This window comes from Pempheris klunzingeri, chromosome 18 (genome assembly GCF_042242105.1).
Source record: "Pempheris klunzingeri isolate RE-2024b chromosome 18, fPemKlu1.hap1, whole genome shotgun sequence".
In the NCBI taxonomy this organism is placed as follows: domain Eukaryota; kingdom Metazoa; phylum Chordata; class Actinopteri; order Acropomatiformes; family Pempheridae; genus Pempheris; species Pempheris klunzingeri.
Genome location: NC_092029.1, coordinates 4249901 through 4267475, shown reverse-complemented (window position 1 = coordinate 4267475; position 17575 = coordinate 4249901). Strand labels below are relative to the sequence as shown.

Here is a 17575-nt window from a genome sequence, read left to right as displayed (position 1 = left end):
CAGAAAAAACATCCACCTTCAGACTTTTGCTCCAGCTCACCAGTAGCTGCCATAGCTCATAATGGCAACAAACCATATGTGCCACATTAAAGTAAATAAACAGGAGAGGATTAGTAAGAACAGAATATATATGCACGTATTTTGTGTGTCTCTGTTATGTTTTTTCCAATTACCGTAAAGAGGTCGGCAGGGATTAAGTTCACTCTCACTCTCAAGAAGCCTCATGAGGTCACTATCTGTGCTTCATTTTTTTCTTTTTGCTGTACATTTTTTCTGAGTATACGTCATGTCTTCATCTTGTTTGGAGCTGTTGTTTGTTTCATTTCTGCCTCGCCTTCTCTGAGAGACAAGAAATAGTAGAGAAAGTAGCTGCTGGAGCTGGTTTGTTTACCTCAGGAGGGGAAAGTAAAGCTCACACTTCACAGTATATTATTAGAGGCTTGATTTAGCTTGTTTTACTTGCTTTCTTTCGTACTTCCTGGTCAGATTTTTTTGTAAATCAGATTCCTGTGTTGCTGAGTCTTCATGCCTATAATTAGCACTTCACAGCTTTATTCAGATTTATGTGTTTATGCGTTTAGCAGCCACTGAAGTGATGTTAAGTGGCAATTTAGAGAGTGAAAACGCTGCGTCCTTCTCCTTATTGTATCTCACTATCATCCATGGTCTTAAAGTTGATGACGTGTCAGGATATTTTCTTGAATCTTCTGAAGTGGCAGCTTTCATTCTGTCAGCAGAAAAGTTGGAAACTTGTTTGTGTTTTTGTTTTTTTGTTGTTGTCACCTGCTCTGTACTAGATCTGGAGACGGATGTGACACATGTCAAAACAAGCGCTGCTCTCAATCACTGCTTTCTTTGTGAACAGCAGCCGAAACATGCAGTGCAGCTACGTTTTGAGTGACATCACCGCAATCATAGGCACTCCCCAGTGTTCACAAACTAGCTGGCTCGCTAACTATGTTAATACGCGCGCACACACACACACACAAGCATAGAAGTCCAGGATGTGTGGATTTGTGTGAGGACCCCAGTCCTTTATCCTGACTTAAACCATCACAACTAAATGACCAACTCCAAGTTTTCTATGATATACTTACTGTAAATATAGTATAGAATATGCAAATGAGTGACTAGAAGTATCAGCATGTTGTCTTTTTCAACATAATGTTCTCACACCTCCCCGTATGGTACATTTGTCACATCATTCAGACTCATTTAGTGTTAATAAAGGTAAATATACAACAATATTTGATCTAATAAAAATAGTCAACAGTGGCGATGCATCAAGAAAAGGGGTCCAGATGGAGTCAAAGGTCATGGGTTTTTTTCTTGACAGAATATTTCATATTAAACCCAATTCTAGCCTTAACCTTAAAACCAAGCCTTAACCTTGAAACAGCCCTTTGAAGTTGTGAGGAACACCCAAAGTGTCCTCACTTCCCAAAAATGTCCTCATTCTGCTGATCAAAAACTGTCTTCAGCCTGCACTATGTAGCTAAGTACGAATAAACACACACACCTACCTATGACTCAAAGCCATAAATTCTGGTGTTGTATAGGAAATGACAAATTAATGATATCCAACAGTGTAGCAATACATGAGAGGTTTTCCTTAAGGCGCCTTCTAAAAGTTTGAAAAGGAGGATGTTTTTTTTTTTTTCTCTCTTACACACTTTCTGTAAGGAATGAAAATACCCCGAACAAAACGGCATGTGAAACCAAGAATTGTATTAGTTTTTACAGGACGTTTTTATTGTCTGTGGTCTCTTTGGAAAAAAAGAAAACGATCCCTTTTTAGATGTTGCTGAGAAGTCCGTGGATAGTTGTCTCTGATGGAGCTGGCTGTTAGTTTAAATCTTTTATGTGATACCTGAGGGTGGTATAACCAGAGTTTGGCTGGTGATAAAGGCAAGTGAGTCTGTTGAGGAACCCATCGTAGCCGCAGGCCGTCTAGAAAATTAGACTGCTGCAGCACATGTACCAACATGACACCGTTACAGTACAACTTAAACTCCAGTCAGTGAAAGCTAAATGTAAACCAGCAGTGCCCCCTTCTGGTGCGACGCTGTGCTTAAACCCCAGCTTTAATCATGACTGCATGAAATTGATAATCGGACACATTATAAGCTTTATAATTTCTCCAGAATGAAAGCTGTAACGGTATGACTGTAGAAACTGTATGCAGACTGTTTTTATCTGGATTGTCACATATTAATTTATGAGTGAGGGTGAGGAATTAACGTCATGATTGAAAATAGTCGGCAGCCCGCTGGAGGCTGTGCAGAGAAGAGCAGTGTGATTATCATGCGCACGCTGCAGCACAGACTGTCTTTTGTTGTCACTTCACACTATGACTTCTGCGAGAGAAGCTGGATCTGTGTGTGTGTGTGTGTGTGTGAGTCTCTTCCTACAGTTTGAATCTACAACCTCATGTCCTGAATAGAGCCACAGATGATCTTTAAAGACTTTGAGTCTGTTTTCTAGAGTGCATCTGCTTTTCAAAACGTTTGTTTCCCTCCCAACGTGACTTTATCGTCTGGTTGAATCTTTTGCACCTAGCTGTTCCCCTTTTACCGTGATCATGGCCTCACATTATGCTGCTGTAAGTTTAAGGCCTGCTGTGATTATAGAGTTTGTGACCACCCTCCATGACTAAGGAGGTAGACTTTTCCCTGGAAATTGCTACCTACCCACTGCTTTTTGACTCCAGTAAAACAGTTATAGACTTTAACTGCCATTTAGGACCACGTCCATGTGTTTGGCCACATTTACAAAAGCCTGAATCCAGAGGAGCAGAGAAACGGGTTCAGAACTTCAGCCGTTTTGTCCATTGAAGGTGGGAAGTGGTAAATTCTTGCTTTTTCAGCCTCTTTAGTGACCGGGGAACATACACACATAACACATTCATACACACGTGTGCACAATATGAAGGCAAAGCAAAGAACTCCACTCGTGTAATGTGCAATATGACAACATTTTGTCGTGTGTGCATTAGTTTAAAAGATGATCTTGTTGAGTTAAGAACATTGTAGAGCTCAAACAACTTGTAAACAGTTGGTTGATGACAAAAAAAATGAGAATGAATTAATAGTTTTGAAACAAAGAAATTTTTAAAATGGGAATACTTGCTTGTCTTCTTTGACAAACAGGACATGGAAGTGATTGATTAATTTGATTAAAGATTTGATATTCTGCTTTTAGCTCTAGGTTGCATATTCATTGTTTTGTTATTTAGTACTACTTTTACTTTCTCGTTCTCTCACTACGCTTCAGTCTAATTGAGTTCAGTTTCAGTGAATCTGTCTCACTGCGCATGCAGACACTTCATCTTTCATCTAAAACTGCAAGTGAAAGCATCAACTTTCATCAACTTCTTGTTGAAATTCCCCTAAAAAACCGAGTAGTGCATCTACTGTGTTCTGTTTTCCTTCCCTCTGTGTTGAGATTCGGTTGGCAGCAAATGTCTGCACACAGGGTATCTAATTAAGATACACTTAATTAACCTCCAGATTAGCTGCTGTACACTGAACTGGGCTGGAAGAGTAACCGCTCCATGTAAGAAATGAATTAGTCAGAATTAATAGAAACAGCCTCTTTGGGACATGAGTCATACTTGGGTGATGAACACATTTGTTATAAGTCATCAGGAAAGTCTCTATTATGTCAAAAACACCATAAATTTAATGTATTTTGTATAAAATTCTGTGTTGATGTGTCTTTCATGTATTTCTGTCTGTTTTTCACTGCTGTATTTTGACCATCAGGTTTGCTGGGATGGGTAACCTGCTAAAAGTCCTAACAAGGGAAATAGAGAACTATCCACACTTTTTCCTGGACTTTGAAAGTAAGTCTGGCAGCGGAGAGGAACAAAGGGAGAAAAGGTGGATGGAGAGAGATGTGGGGGGAGGGGGGGGAGGTGTAACCAGCTCAGCTGTTTCCTTTCTGTCAGCAGGTCTCTGCTCCCGATGACGAAGCCCTGAAGAAGTCTGCTTTCGCTCCTCTCTTTTTCTCCTTGGCTTTCCTCCTCCTCGTTCTTTCGTGACCTCCTTCTCCTCCAGCTCTGATCTGCCGCTCCTCCATCTCTGTCCTTGTTCAGATAACTTATTGATGACTGTTTAACATCACACATACTTTTTCTTCCTTTCTCTCTTTCTTTTTTTTCTCTCTTGCAGAAACCAAATGGGGAATCTATTAAAAGTGCTCACTTGCACAGAGCTTGAACAGGGGCCAAACTTTTTCCTAGATTTTGAAAGTGAGCACAGCTAATGCTGCCTGTCCTTCTGCTAGTGCACCCCTCTCCTCCTCCCCCCTCACATCCCATCCTCATTTTTCCTCCAACCTCTCTGTAGCTGCTCTGGCTGGTCAGGGGTCAGCCTATTCAACTGCTGTATTGTCCGCGATCCTCTTTTGAATTTATTATAATTCATGATTGATTTCAGTATGGTTTTAAAACCCATTCTCTCCATGCCAATTGAAGAAGAATGGAGCTGACCCTTGACCTTTGCTGTCTGCTCTTACTAACTTGTCTGCATGCTTGCCCCCTTCTATGTGCACTTCATAAGACACATTTGATCCACGCATACGTGGCAAAATGTAATTACTAACACATTATTATTATTATTATTATTATTATATAGTGCATTGAAGAGTGAGTGTTTTGTCTCCATTTAGCCTTGTTTCTCTTCTTGCATAATCCTGTTATCTGTAGTTATCGTTTCTTTATAGTGTAATCAGTATCTGTTTAAGACATAAGTGCTGTTAATTCCTCCACATTCCATCTCTGCAGTAAAATATTAAATCAGCTACATTACTGCTCCGCTACCTATTGTTCACATACAATAGACAAATTGGCCCATTTTTAACACGGCAAATAAATCTGCTTTGGCCTTTTTCCAAAACCTCCTACAGAAAAAAAGCAATACAATACAATACAGCTCCACTATGGCATTTCAGCCACTCTCACAATGTGTCCAACCTCAGGCTTTGTTTATTCAGCAAAAAGGAAATGATGGGAGTGGAAAGGTTTTGAAATGCAAAACAGATCCCAGAAACAGTTTTAATGTCAGTGATGCTCTATATTTAGCTCTCTCTGTGGTCATGATAGCCAAGAATCTTTAGTTTCCTGCAGAAACCTTCTGGGTAGTCACCGTACTCTAGTGTAGCAGCTCTAGTATAGTATTAAAATGTGTCCTGAACACTGACTCAAACGAAGCTAAGCTAACAGTGCAAACAGTCGATGTCTTTATCGAGCAGGAAATATGAAACGACTGCAGACATGGCAGAGAGCAGCAGGACTCTGGACAGACCGTTATCCAACAACATTTACATTCAATTAATTAAACTCTTATGTTTAAGAGCGCTATGTGTATTTTGATCCAAACATTTAAAACATCCATTCATTTTTCGCCTTATGTCTCATTAACCAGGTTCTACTGTAGCTCCATGTCTATCCCAGAGCACCAGCGTGCTTTGGATTAGACCGCCCTGCAAGCACTTAAAGTAATGAACATTATTTCACTGTAGGAGAACACTTAGTTTTCAGCTCATAGTGTATACCTCCAGCTCTTTTACAGTAGAGCTCCACATATTGCTGCCATGAAATGAACTCAGATGAACAGAGTCATGACCCCTTTAAGGCAGGATGCAGTTACAGAGACAAACAAACATTATGGAAACCTGAATATAAAACTGCTGTGGAGCCATTCGGTCTACACTAGAGCACTTTCATTCTCTTATAGACTATTCCAGTTTTATCAGTGCTTATCAACATTTGGGGGGGGTTGCTTTTCAAATTAAAGGCCTCACTTTAAATACCCCAGGCAGAAAGTCATGGTGGAATATTCTGTATATGCTAAAAGCTGAAAACGTTGACTAAAGTGAAATAATGCGTTTAGCTTTGTTCGTTATGCTGAATGTTTTTGTGCTCATCTCCTAAAAAGAGAGTGAACAAACTTTGAGTTAATTTCTTTTAGTGACAAAAACACTCTGCACACATGTCCGTGTTCCCCCAGTGGTTGATATTCATGTAATGAAAGCTCTTTCACATCAAGTCTCTGTGTGCAATTTAAACCAGGTTTAAAAAATAAAAGTTAATTCTGCTAAATTTACAAATGACTCACGAATGAAGTCTTGATGTGAAAAGGCAAAAATGATCAGTTCTGAAATGTGTTTGTATTGATGTTGACTGCTGCTGTAGCTTGGCTGACTATTGTCCTTGTTTGTTTGTGTGTGTGTGTGTGTGTTCTCGCATTGTGCGTTGTGTGTGTGTGTGTGTGTGTGTGTGTGTCAGATGCACAGCCGACAGAAGGAGAGCGTGAGGTGTGGAACCAGGTGAACGCCGTCCTCCAGGAGTCTGAGAGCATCCTGACGGGCCTGCAGGCATACAAAGGAGCCGGCCAGGAGATCAGAGATGTAGGGAACACACACACACAGTGATTGAGTTGAACTGACATCACAGGGATGCAGAACAAACAGTTTCAGTCCTCTCCAAAGCGTACAGTGTTTATGGTGCACTCTGCCTTGATGTAGATGATCATTATGGATGTTTTCTGCTGTGTCATGTTTTGTTTGTTCTCCAGGCGATTCAAAACCCCAACGACTTCATGCTGCAGGAGCGAGCCTGGAACTCCGTCTGCCCGCTGGTCATCAAGCTCAAGAAGTTCTACAGTTTCTCTCTCAGACTAGGTACGATCACAGTGTAGAGCAAAACGTTTCATCTTTCCAGTAGCAGGAATATTTCTTCTTCTTCTTCTTCTCCTTTTTTAAATAGTTCACGTCTTTTGATCTTCTTCAGTCACCCTCCTGGTTGAATAAGGTGAAGCAGGACGCTTTAACTTGTTGTGCCGATATTTACTTCCATTACTCAGGTTATCTTTAAATTAGTAATTTAGTTTTTTGATTTTTCATTAATTTTATTTTCAGGAAAATATTTTCTTGTAGCTTTTAATAGTTTTAATATTCTCTTGCAAAATTCTGATTCGTTTCAAATATATATTATCCAAGTTTCAAGAAAATGCCCCTAATGCAGATATAATCTACTGTACCTAAAAAGTTAAGGGTGCACATTTAAATTTCTGAAGACTTAAACTATTAATTTACCCAATTCTAACTACAGAGGATCTTAAATTAAAAAAAAAACTTTGTTGTACCACAAGACATTTCATGAAAGTCTGTGATGAGGAACTATGGGGACCAAACTTTCTCTTCTGCCAGAATAAATCCTGAACTGAAAGTGATTTTCAGGTGAAGCAGACCTGCACGTGTCAGCAGTTGATGTCTTATCTGTGTGTGTGTGTGTGTGTGTGTGTGTGTGTGTACACAGAGGAGGCTCTGCAGAGTTTGTTGGAGTGCCTGACATGTCCGCCCTTCACGCCCACTCAGCACCTAGAGAGGGAGCAGGCTCTGGCCAAACAGTTTGCTGAGATCCTCCACTTCACTCTGCGCTTTGATGAGCTGAAGGTAACACAAGCCGACCAACACACACATGCAGCACCAGTATCAAATGATATGTTGCTTATTCAGAAGTGGAGGCTGAATGTATTTTTGTTTTCCTTCAGATGAGAATTCCTGCCATCCAGAATGACTTCAGCTACTACAGAAGAACAATCAGTCGAAACCGGATAAACAACATGAACGTGAGTCGTCCAGAAGTCGTTCCATTAGTTTAGATCTACATCAGCCGGCATTAGTCCGACAGCTGGGGTTCTCAAATCCACGTGTTTATATCTTCCCACAGTCTCTGGTGTTTCTATATTTAATATATTCCTTGATCTAAAAGAGGAGACAACACAAGAGAGGATGGCCGTGCTGTCGCTGTGTTTTATGTCACGTCAGAGTGCACAAATGATCCAAACTGATCACATTTGATCCACATAGTACCAAAAGGCAAAGTGCTAAAAGTATTTAATTTATTTGAAGTTCCTACTAGAACAGGTTCACATGGTTTGATGTCCAATACATATTATTTTTCTCATAGCAGACATGGCTGCTGCCGCTCCGTTTTAAAGGAACAGAACAGTTTGTGTTGCTGGGAGTTGGCAGACAGCGAGGTAGATTCAGAGGGTTTTAGTTGGCGGGGACAGTCAGTCCGCTGAAGGGCTGGAGGAGGTCACATGATTAACAGACAGCCAAATCTAAACGGCATGTTCTCACACATATTTACTGAAAGACGGAGCCGGAGGAAAAAGAGAAAGACATTCCTTCGTCATAGTTTTGTGGTCTTTAGGAGCACCAGAAGCAAACATTTGTGTGCATTTTGCATAATATGGGACAATTTAAATAACAGTGAGGTGATGCTCTTGTTTATCTGTTGTTGTTTGTTTCTGTGCCCACAGCTGGACATTGAGAATGAAGTCAACAATGAGATGGCCAACAGGATGTCTCTGTTCTACGCCGAAGCCACACCTATGCTGAAAACACTCAGCAACGCAACCACAAACTTCGTGACAGAGGTGAAAACACTTACAACAATCTAGACACGACATGTTTGTTGTGTCTGTATCATCTGAATCAATAACCTGTTGGTGTTTGTGTGTCTGTAGAACAAGACTCTGCCACTGGAGAACACAACAGACTGTCTCAGCACCATGGCCAGCGTCTGTAAAGTCATGCTGGAGACACCGTGAGTCACTCACACACACACACACACACTCACACTATCATGAGGGCTCTCACAGGTCCTTACATTTACACGGAGCCCTTGGAGGCTTTTGAAAAGAAAGAACAAATCAAAATTCATTACATAAGAATAAAGTGAGATAGTAAATGAGCTCTTTAATTTCTAGACACTTTAATACTCAGTGAAAAACCAATTTTTGTGTGGAAACTAGTGAAGAACAGTATTAACTGTATGTTTTGTCACACATGCACATCTATTCAGCTTCACGCCAACAAATAATACAGGAAACGTGCCAGTGTTGGTGTAAACTTGAAGCTTCCTTATTTCATTCTTTTTCCAATCCTTTGTTTCTGTGTGTTCAGGGAATATTCGAGCCGTTTCAGCAGCGAGGACACGCTCTTATTTTGCATGAGGGTCATGGTTGGAGTCATCATTCTTTACGACCACGTCCACCCCAACGGCGCCTTCAACAAGTCCTCCAAGATAGACGTATGACACACACACACACACACACACGATTTAAGTTGCACAAAACAAATATCACTGTGGATCTGCTTGAGTTGCTGACTCTGTTCGTTTCTTTGCAGATGAAAGGCTGCATAAAAGTCCTGAAGGACCAGCCGGCAGACAACGTCGAAGGCCTCCTGAACGCCCTCAAGTAAGTTACATTCACTCATTTCTCTTTCTGTTAGACTTTCATCAAATAGCAGGTCGTAGCAGTTGATTTTAATAACATTTAAAAACAGTTTCCCACTCAGACACACCTCAATGTTTTGTTTTTTTTTCTCCTCAGATTCACCACAAAACACCTGAATGACGAGTCGACTCCGAAGAACATCCGGACGATGCTCCAGTAATGTTTGTTCTTTTTTATATAAATAGATATGAAGAGGATCAATGCTCTGACCTCAAATAAGATGTATATGTTTACATTATTTAAAAAGACTCGATGTTAATACTTGTGTGTATTTGCATAGTCATTCCCTCCAAACTATTGAAACCTACAGAACATGTACCTTCTTCAACTTCTACTTTGCAAGAAAAAAAAAAAAAATACGAAAGCATCACATGAATTGCCTCTACTGTTAACAGCTGTCAAAGCACAAATGATGGAAACCTATCAGCCTTATATAACTGAGCTTTGCAAGCAGCACTTGGAAATAAGTAAATAAATAAGGCAGCGTAAAAATGTCCTTTAATCAATGTTTTCAATCTTTTATTTGACAATGAACATAGTGCGCAGGTTTTAGCCAAATTCAGTTTCAGCAAAATAATCAATGTCTGAAAAAGTGAACGTTTTAAATTCTGATGCAGGATTCAAGGAAATTCAACATGTATCAAGACCAGAGAAGTTGTTTTCTGTGTTTTCACTTGAGATTTAAATATATCAATCAATGTTAAAATGGACGTTTGTGTTGCAGTGAAGGGCTAAATATTGAGAGCGGATAAGGGACTGATTGGTTTGATGTACATATTGCTGAAAGCATTCGGGTTTTTTTTCTCTTTTTATAGTCAGCTGTTGTATTTGTCTTTTCTTCGTTTTTCAAACTCCAACCTTGTGCAACTGTTTAAAATAAATCCACTGTGAACATAAAACCTGCTTTGCACATCCGGTAAGATCCAGTATGTCAGAGTTTGCTTTAACTTTTGTTGATTTAAAATAAATAAATAAAAAGCCACGCTAATGAAACACAAAATCAAATCAACCCACCACATATTTTATTTAACTGTTGTGTGGCAATGCTCTGAAGGGTAGTTGCATGATTTGCCATGTTTGAGGTAACTTTTTTTTGTGGCTTTTGTATTAAAGAGAAAATGCAGTTCTCTAAAAGAAAGGTAACTTACATTTCTGAATAAATGTTCTAAACAGAAGTTTTTAAAAAGAAAGCTTCTTAAATATCTTTCCTCAAAGGTTTCTATTCTCTTTAAAAAAAAAAAACTAGTTTCTGCTTAACCCTCTGGATCATAGACTGTACATAAAGATGGACGACACATATCCGCTCCCTTCCTCCTGCTGTGTAAAGATAAAATATCCCAGATATGACTTCTGCCTGAGTGTGTGCGCACATTTTCAGTCATGACGTTTCGCCCCCTTCTAAAGCCAAACTGATGAGGAAAATGAACACATACATCAGCAGGATAAGAACAACCTAAAATGACAGAAACCATCTTTTATTATGTGCGTTTTGATTTGTTAGTTTGCTCCATTCACTAACATGGAGTGGGCGGGCTTTACTAGCAGCAGCCACTAGGGGGCGTCATTTGGGGGAGCTGTCATGTCGTCTGTGTTTATTTATGGTCTGTGCTGTGGATCTGTCCCCAGGTGGGTTAAAGGAATAATTCGCTCTAATTGTCTGCACTGGATCAGTGTGATCAGGTTCATTTTCTAACCAAACCACACCCAGGATCACTTCATAGTTTGGCAAATGACTGTTTAAGAATAACAAGCACTTCAAAGTTTGTCTTAAGTTGGACTGCTGAAGTAAGAATTAAGGACTTTTAAAGCGCTCTGAGTCTGTTTGCCTTTATCTCTCACCGTCACTGTGGCCAACATGAGACTCTGGTGTGTGCTACCGATGATCTTTGCTCATTTTATTATCATCACAACATGGATATTTCTTCTTTCTGCTCATTTCCTCAATGTGCCACAGCAGCTCCTAACACACTCGAACAAACCTGCTGACGAGGTCGGACAATCTCATCGCCTGTGACTGCTTTAAGAGAATTTGTGGTTCATGGATAAGATATGAGTGTGTTTTTAAAAGGATGCAACTAATAAATACTCAAATCGGTTGTTTTATTTTTGGTTATACTGTTGTAAAACCTTCTGCTTCCACTTTACCAAAAGGAACAACTGACATCTATTACAGTAACAACGTTATGACCATCATCACATCAGTGATCTTACAATATAGAAATGTCTGTGGCTTTATCACAACATTGCCTTAAAGACTCAGAAACCTGTGAAACCTGTAAAGACAATATTCTTATTTTTCATCCACAGAATTACTTTCATTTTATTTCATTAACAATTCAATTCATTTGATTAACATTAACATAACACGTCTGGTGTCTCCCATTCATTCAGTCTGTTTATGTGTTGATCCTCTTGTATTTAGTAACGTATACGTGTGTGTGTGTGTGTGTGTGTGAGAGTCATACTTTGAATGCAATGAGTGAAAACTGTTGGAGACTTGGAGCAAAGTGTATGTATGATACTGATATATTTCATATCTGACTTGACTGAAGTGGCTTTTTCACAAAATCACATCTTCTGTCATGATTGATGTACACGAAGCTTCCCTCTTCGCCCGAGATATGCTACTGTGTGTTTGGATGCAAGATGTTGTTTTGAATACTTTTTTTTTTTTTTTTTTTTGGTCTTAAACTGACGATTATTGTTTAATATTTTTGGAGTTCAGACTCACTGTTTATATAAATTGCTATGGCTTTGTATTGCATATTGAATGGGATGTGTGGATTGGATAATAAAGGTGGTACATTTCTTAAACAGACTGCGTTTCCTTTGGATTACTTATTTACAGCATGTGATGAACAGATTATTGTCAGATTATTTATTCTAAACCTTAAAATCTCTTTTTTCTTTAAAAAAAAAAAGAAGCATTTCTTGTTATTGGCTTTTTATTCCAAGTGATAAATGTAAGTTTTCATAATTTTTTATCTCCACTCAGTGCTGCAATAATCCACAATAATCTGTCATAATTGTAGGATCCACTGCATGAGCCAAATGAATCAAACTACACCTTCTGACAGGAGCTGTATTCCTGAATCTTGTCTTGAAGCTGCAGCTCTTCCCGATGTGGTCGATGTGCTTCACTCCATGTCTCCTGTGTGGGACGCAGCCACAGTCCAGGGCTGATAGTCAAACAGCGGCGTGCCTGTCATTGATAGAAATGTGCTTCCACATCAGTTTCAACCTGCTGAATAAAATCTTTGCAGTGTGAGAGAATATTTTGTCTGATATCAGGGCTGCAGGGATCCACAGAGATCCACAGAGATCCACAGATCTCACTGTGAACAGTTTTTAGGGTTATTCAGTAGATAATAGTTCCAAAAGAAATTGGTGACTGTGTCACGGTTTATTCCAGTGACACGTACATGAGTAATTACCACTGGGGGTAAATGAATACATTGGGTGAACTTACCCTTTAAACTGTGGCTCACCTAACAAGGGGCATACATGGGGCAGATAAAATAACAAACACGCTACATAAAAATATCTGACAAACTGCTACAAAGATGTCTGGTTGGTTCTCCTGCATGAAATGTGTCATCCTCACACACAACTCCCACAATTATCAAGGAAACTGAGAGAATTACTTCATGAAAAAAGGATCCGTCCAGACCTGCCGGCCAATTTATCCTCAGTCAGTCTGAAAATAATCAGCCACTTTTATTTTCTCCCTGAGAAAGTTGTCACGCTCCACATTAAGATGTATATCTAAGAAGATGCTTTGTAATTTGGGCTGCAGCACAGAATGAACAGAGAGCATCTCTGATGTTTTACACATTGAAAGTGGAGACAATCAGTGGGAGAACAGCATTAAGAGTTATCTACATATTTTTATATCTCCTATAATAGATTCCCTGATAATTAGATGCATTAGTACAAGACATAAAACATTTCTAATAGGGTCACAAGCTGCAAGTCTGTGACTTTCTTGCAGATTCAGTCATTTTGAGGCCATAACTTGCCCTGAATACATTCATCTTGCTGTGTGGTTACATCATATGGAGCCCAGAGGCGTGTAGGAGCAGGCGTTACTTACTGGGAGCGCTCCGGTGTGAGCGCTGCGCCGCCCTGAGCGCCTCCACGCTCAACCGGGGCACCGCCGACCTGACCGGCGCCGGACGGATCCCGGCGTTCCACCGGGCCAGGCGCAGCATGCCCTTGGCGGTCTCCTTGGTGACGGGGTGGCTGTGACCACGAGCCGCCCAGGAGGGTCGAGACTGGGGGTCATGATGATGAAGAGGAGGAGGAGGAGGAAGAGGAGGAGGAGGAGGAGGAGGAGGAGGATGTTGGGGTCTGCAGTTGGAGCTCAGGAGCAACTGAAGGAGGAGAAACACAAATGTTGTCAGAGTGATGCTGTTGCCATGACAACCGAGAAATGAGAATCCCGTAAATCCGACATGACTCCAAGTGTGTGATGTTATTTTTCCCCAGACAGTAAAACAAACCGGGGATGATTTCACCAAACGCCTGAATATTAAATACCACAGTGTCCTCTGTCTCACCCTCCCCCCCCCCCCACCCCACCCTCCCCCTCTCAAACCCCCATCATCAACATAATCTGCCCCCCCCCCTCTCTGAGCAGCTCATCATTAACATGCACTTCTGTGTAAACGCTGCTCCATAATGCATGATGCCTGCTGGTTGCACCGTCTCCAGAGACTCGTCGCCGTTTATCGTCTCCCTTTGGTTCAGACAAGGAGGTCACAGCCTCAGCGGGGTGACGATGAGCACTGCTGCTGATGATGATGATGAATGCACTGCGGTTTACCAGTGATTTGGCTTTGCGCAGTTTGTAGCTCGCCTCAGAGAGCGTTTTCTTGCTCCCGTCGTCTGGCTTCCATGTGTTACTGCGGCAGGTGGAGGCTCTGATTTTCATTTGCCTGCAGAGAGACGGAGAGTCTGTGAGCAGCTGGAACATCTGGAGGAGCACTTCAGTGGATGTACTGTATATAACATTAAATACTTCATTATTATCCTGTGCTGTATCTATCAGTCACACCTGTACCCAGACGCTTCATGTGTAGCTCACACATTATGGCCTCACCAGAGCTGCACCACGTATAATAATGATAATCACACTAATAATAAACTTTAGTACTTCGAGGTGAATCAAATCAGATCCTGAAGATAAAAACAAAAGGAAGAATAAAACATGTGATTATAGAGATAAGAACAGTAACAGTATTAAGAAAAACAATAATTGGAAAAAGATCCTCTTTGGCACAAATATTTGTACAACTCACTAATATAATCCAAACTATTGTAACGTATATATTAGATATACTGGTATTGATGATAGACATCAGTGGACAGTAAGTGTTCAGCTGTCAGTCTGCGGTCTCGGTCCGCTCTTCCTCCTCCTCTTCCTCCTCCTCCTCCTCATGTGCTTGTGTTCTTTGTCAGGTCATCTGGTGCCTTCTCACTATCCATTAAGTGTCTTTTGGTGACAGACTTCTTTCTCCACCTCTCTACACTCACACAGTTGTGTGTGATTCATTTGCCAAGAAAAGAAAATGGATATATATCTAAATCTTTTCACCATGATAATCGTGTGGCAGCCCAAGCATCTAATGTTCATGGCTCTGCTATTTTAGTTTGTATTTAATTCATTCAGAATGTATTAACATCACCTCCACCACTATGTTTGTTTGTCTGCTTGTTTGTCAGGATTACAGAAAAACACACTCATCCGATTTTCATGGAAGAATTACATTTTGGATTTGGATTGAGCAATAACATGAAAACCAAATGTGTGAGGCTTGTGTGAAAACAACCAAGAGGTCATTTAAAGTTCACTGAATGCAAATGTGTTTTCCTCGTAGACACAGAAGCTGCTGGTGTACTGAAGGAAGCACATTCAGCTCCCTGAGCCCATAAATAAATCATCTACTAATAATAAGAATAAAGTTCTTCATCAAGTTCCATTAATAACATGATTCTAACACTTTAAGCCCCCCCCCCCCCCCCCCTCCTGCTCTGCACTCTTACACTTTGACAGCTTGCTGCTCGAAGGAGTCCAGGTTGTCCAGGTAGTTGAAGCGCAGTGTGTCTTTAGGACGTCTGTCGGAGTCCCTCCACGGTGGAGGTGCGGTCGGCTGCTTCCTCCTGGAGACGCCTCCGTGTGGCTGTGAGCTGGATGCTGGACGCTGCTCAGTGAGGACGGTCGGCTCTGAAGGATCTTCCTGCCTGCAGCTGAGGACACGTGGAGCTGCAAGCTGCTGCTGCTGGGACGAGGCGGCCTGGAGGAGCACAGCAGACTGATGTTTCCACACTGTAACACCGCTCTCTTCTGTTTTACAGTTTGTATTTGAGTTTGAGAACTAAAAAAGATCCTGGGTCTGATCTCCTGACCTGCAGCGAGGTGAGTTGCAGCTCCTGCACGGTCTGGATGTAGTGTCTCTTCCAGACGCCCTGCTCGAGCGGCGTGGGGGAGAAGTTGATGCACCAGCCGAGCCTCACACACTTTGGCATCCACAGCTGGTCCAGGTCCACTATGCTCGTCCAGCGCCAGCACACCTGCCCACAGAGGATCAAACAACAGCCAGAGCCAGTGACAAGCCAGTTTATTTGTTTGTTAAGTTTATTATAGGCGAGTATTACAAGGTCCTGAGAGGGAAGCATGTTTATCAGTACGTCATACAGGGAGGGAAAGACTCTCAGTGGAAATATCAGAAACAAAAATTAAGTTTATCATCATAGTTTTATTTGTAAAACAAAAAAAATCTAATTTTACTTGATGTTATGCTGCTTCTATACTATTTATTTTGAGTTGAGTTTTGTGCATGAAAGGTGCTACTTTATTATTATTATCATTAGTTTTATTATCATTATTCTAGTTATGAAGCCCGAATGAGACAAATGCACGAACGAGTGTTTCATCTCCAGTCATGGACAGAATGACTCTCAGCAGTGTTTCTTAAATGGAAGCATGCAGTAGATGTTCTGTAAGTGTGTGTGTGTGTGTGTGTGTGTGTGTGTGTGTGTGTGTGTGTGTGTGTGTGTGTGTGTGTGTGTGTGTGTGTGTGTGTGTGTGTGTGTGAGTGTGTGTGTGTGTGTGTGTGTGTGTACCCGGGCACATCGACTGAGGCTGCGAGGGTCGAGGAAGGAGAAGAGGTAGAGGCTGAGGGCTCTGGGCAGCAGGCAGGTGAAGTCTGCGGCCTGCAGGGGGAGCCGTCTGCTCACACTGAGCCTCAGGAACCCGAGCTGCTCCACAGAACAGCTCTGCACAAAGTCCTGCAGCACAGCCCTCCTCTGGCCGTCAGACCACCTGTGGAACTGACAGTGTTGGATGTTGGTTAGTGTGTCAGACGCTCACTGCACAGTAGGAAGCTCAGGAAACCTCTGTGCTCATGTGCTGTCAGCGTACCCACTTCGCCAGGAGGCTTCGTCTCTCCTCAAACACCTGAGAAAGAAGGAAACGGTGAAAAAGGTCAAACTGCATCATCAGGAACACCAGTGACTGACAGACAGGCTGACGGGCTCTCAGATGGTTTTATTAAGATAACTGTCCAAAGCCATGAGGGCTAAAATGATCTAATATTCACCCAAAAAAAACTACAACATTCAGATAAAAGTCCAGAAAATGTGTGTAGCAGGACTTTGTTTATCACGACTCACCTCACGACCCCTCACATTTATATGGTGACCTTTCGGAGGGGCCTGACCCCTAAGCTGGGAACCTCTGGGCTAAACTACATCAGGTTTATGAAGCCATTAAAAGGAACTCTATTTTGACCTGCTGCAGTAGTAAAATGTATGAAATAGTACTTTTACTTTCAATACTTTAAGTACATTTTGCAGATAACGCTGCAGTAGTTGGGAAACATAAGACATCCAGACAACCAGACCTGGACAATGCAGAGCTTTAAAACCAATGAGAAGTGAATCCTCTGTTAAATGTGAATGCAGGGCTTCTACACTGTGGTGTCGTCTGAGTACTTCATGAGGAAGCCGCGACGGTTGATAGCTCGGCTCACTGTGGTGATCTGACCTTGGTGTTGGTCAGCGGGTGGTTCAGAGGAGTCCAGGAGCTCCTTGTGGTCTCCATCTTCGGTGCAAGTGGCATCTGTCAGCACCAGCTGGGTTAAAGGTGATGCACTGAAATACACACAACACAGCTTTATCCACACCAGAGTGTGTGTGTGTGTGTGTGTGTGTGTGTGTGTGTGTTTCTGTTTACATCAGCGCTGGCCCTCCCCACAGGA

General features: G+C 41.5%; 2 protein-coding genes across 2 annotated transcripts in view; one reads left to right on the top strand and one right to left on the bottom strand.

Annotated features, from left to right (window-relative positions):
- The window catches only part of fam49a (family with sequence similarity 49 member A), a 32443-nt gene extending 22153 nt beyond the window's left edge, over window positions 1-10290 (top strand). The window contains exons 3-12 of the mRNA XM_070849013.1: window positions 3765-3844; window positions 6290-6411; window positions 6579-6684; window positions 7322-7458; window positions 7557-7634; window positions 8334-8450; window positions 8541-8620; window positions 8980-9106; window positions 9205-9275; window positions 9411-10290. Coding sequence (XP_070705114.1) covers window positions 3775-3844; window positions 6290-6411; window positions 6579-6684; window positions 7322-7458; window positions 7557-7634; window positions 8334-8450; window positions 8541-8620; window positions 8980-9106; window positions 9205-9275; window positions 9411-9474 — 972 coding nt within the window. The 5' untranslated portion in view covers window positions 3765-3774 and the 3' untranslated portion in view covers window positions 9475-10290. The remainder of the gene's footprint in view (window positions 1-3764; window positions 3845-6289; window positions 6412-6578; window positions 6685-7321; window positions 7459-7556; window positions 7635-8333; window positions 8451-8540; window positions 8621-8979; window positions 9107-9204; window positions 9276-9410) is intronic.
- A 2044-nt stretch (window positions 10291-12334) lies between these two features.
- Window positions 12335-17436, bottom strand: fbxo16 (F-box protein 16). Its single transcript, XM_070849786.1, has 8 exons — window positions 17362-17436; window positions 16738-16773; window positions 16440-16646; window positions 15723-15887; window positions 15375-15610; window positions 14140-14251; window positions 13408-13687; window positions 12335-12516 (listed from the first exon to the last, which is right to left on the bottom strand). The coding sequence occupies exons 1-8, from the start codon at window positions 17434-17436 to the stop codon at window positions 12452-12454; spliced, it is 1176 nt and encodes a 391-aa protein (XP_070705887.1). The 3' UTR covers window positions 12335-12451.
- Window positions 17437-17575: the final 139 nt, after the last annotated feature.

What these genes read in the sequence shown, in the direction of transcription:
- fbxo16 (XM_070849786.1), bottom strand. Translation starts at nt 17,436, where the DNA reads ATGCCACTTGCACCGAAGATGGAGACCACAAGGAGCTCCTGGACTCCT. An exon ending in GAAGCCTCCTGGCGAAGTGG is followed by an intron (nt 16,647 to 16,737) that starts GTACGCTGACAG and finishes CAACACTGTCAG; the next exon opens with TTCCACAGGTGGTCTGACGG. An exon ending in GCCTCAGTCGATGTGCCCGG is followed by an intron (nt 15,888 to 16,439) that starts GTACACACACAC and finishes CTCTGTGGGCAG; the next exon opens with GTGTGCTGGCGCTGGACGAG.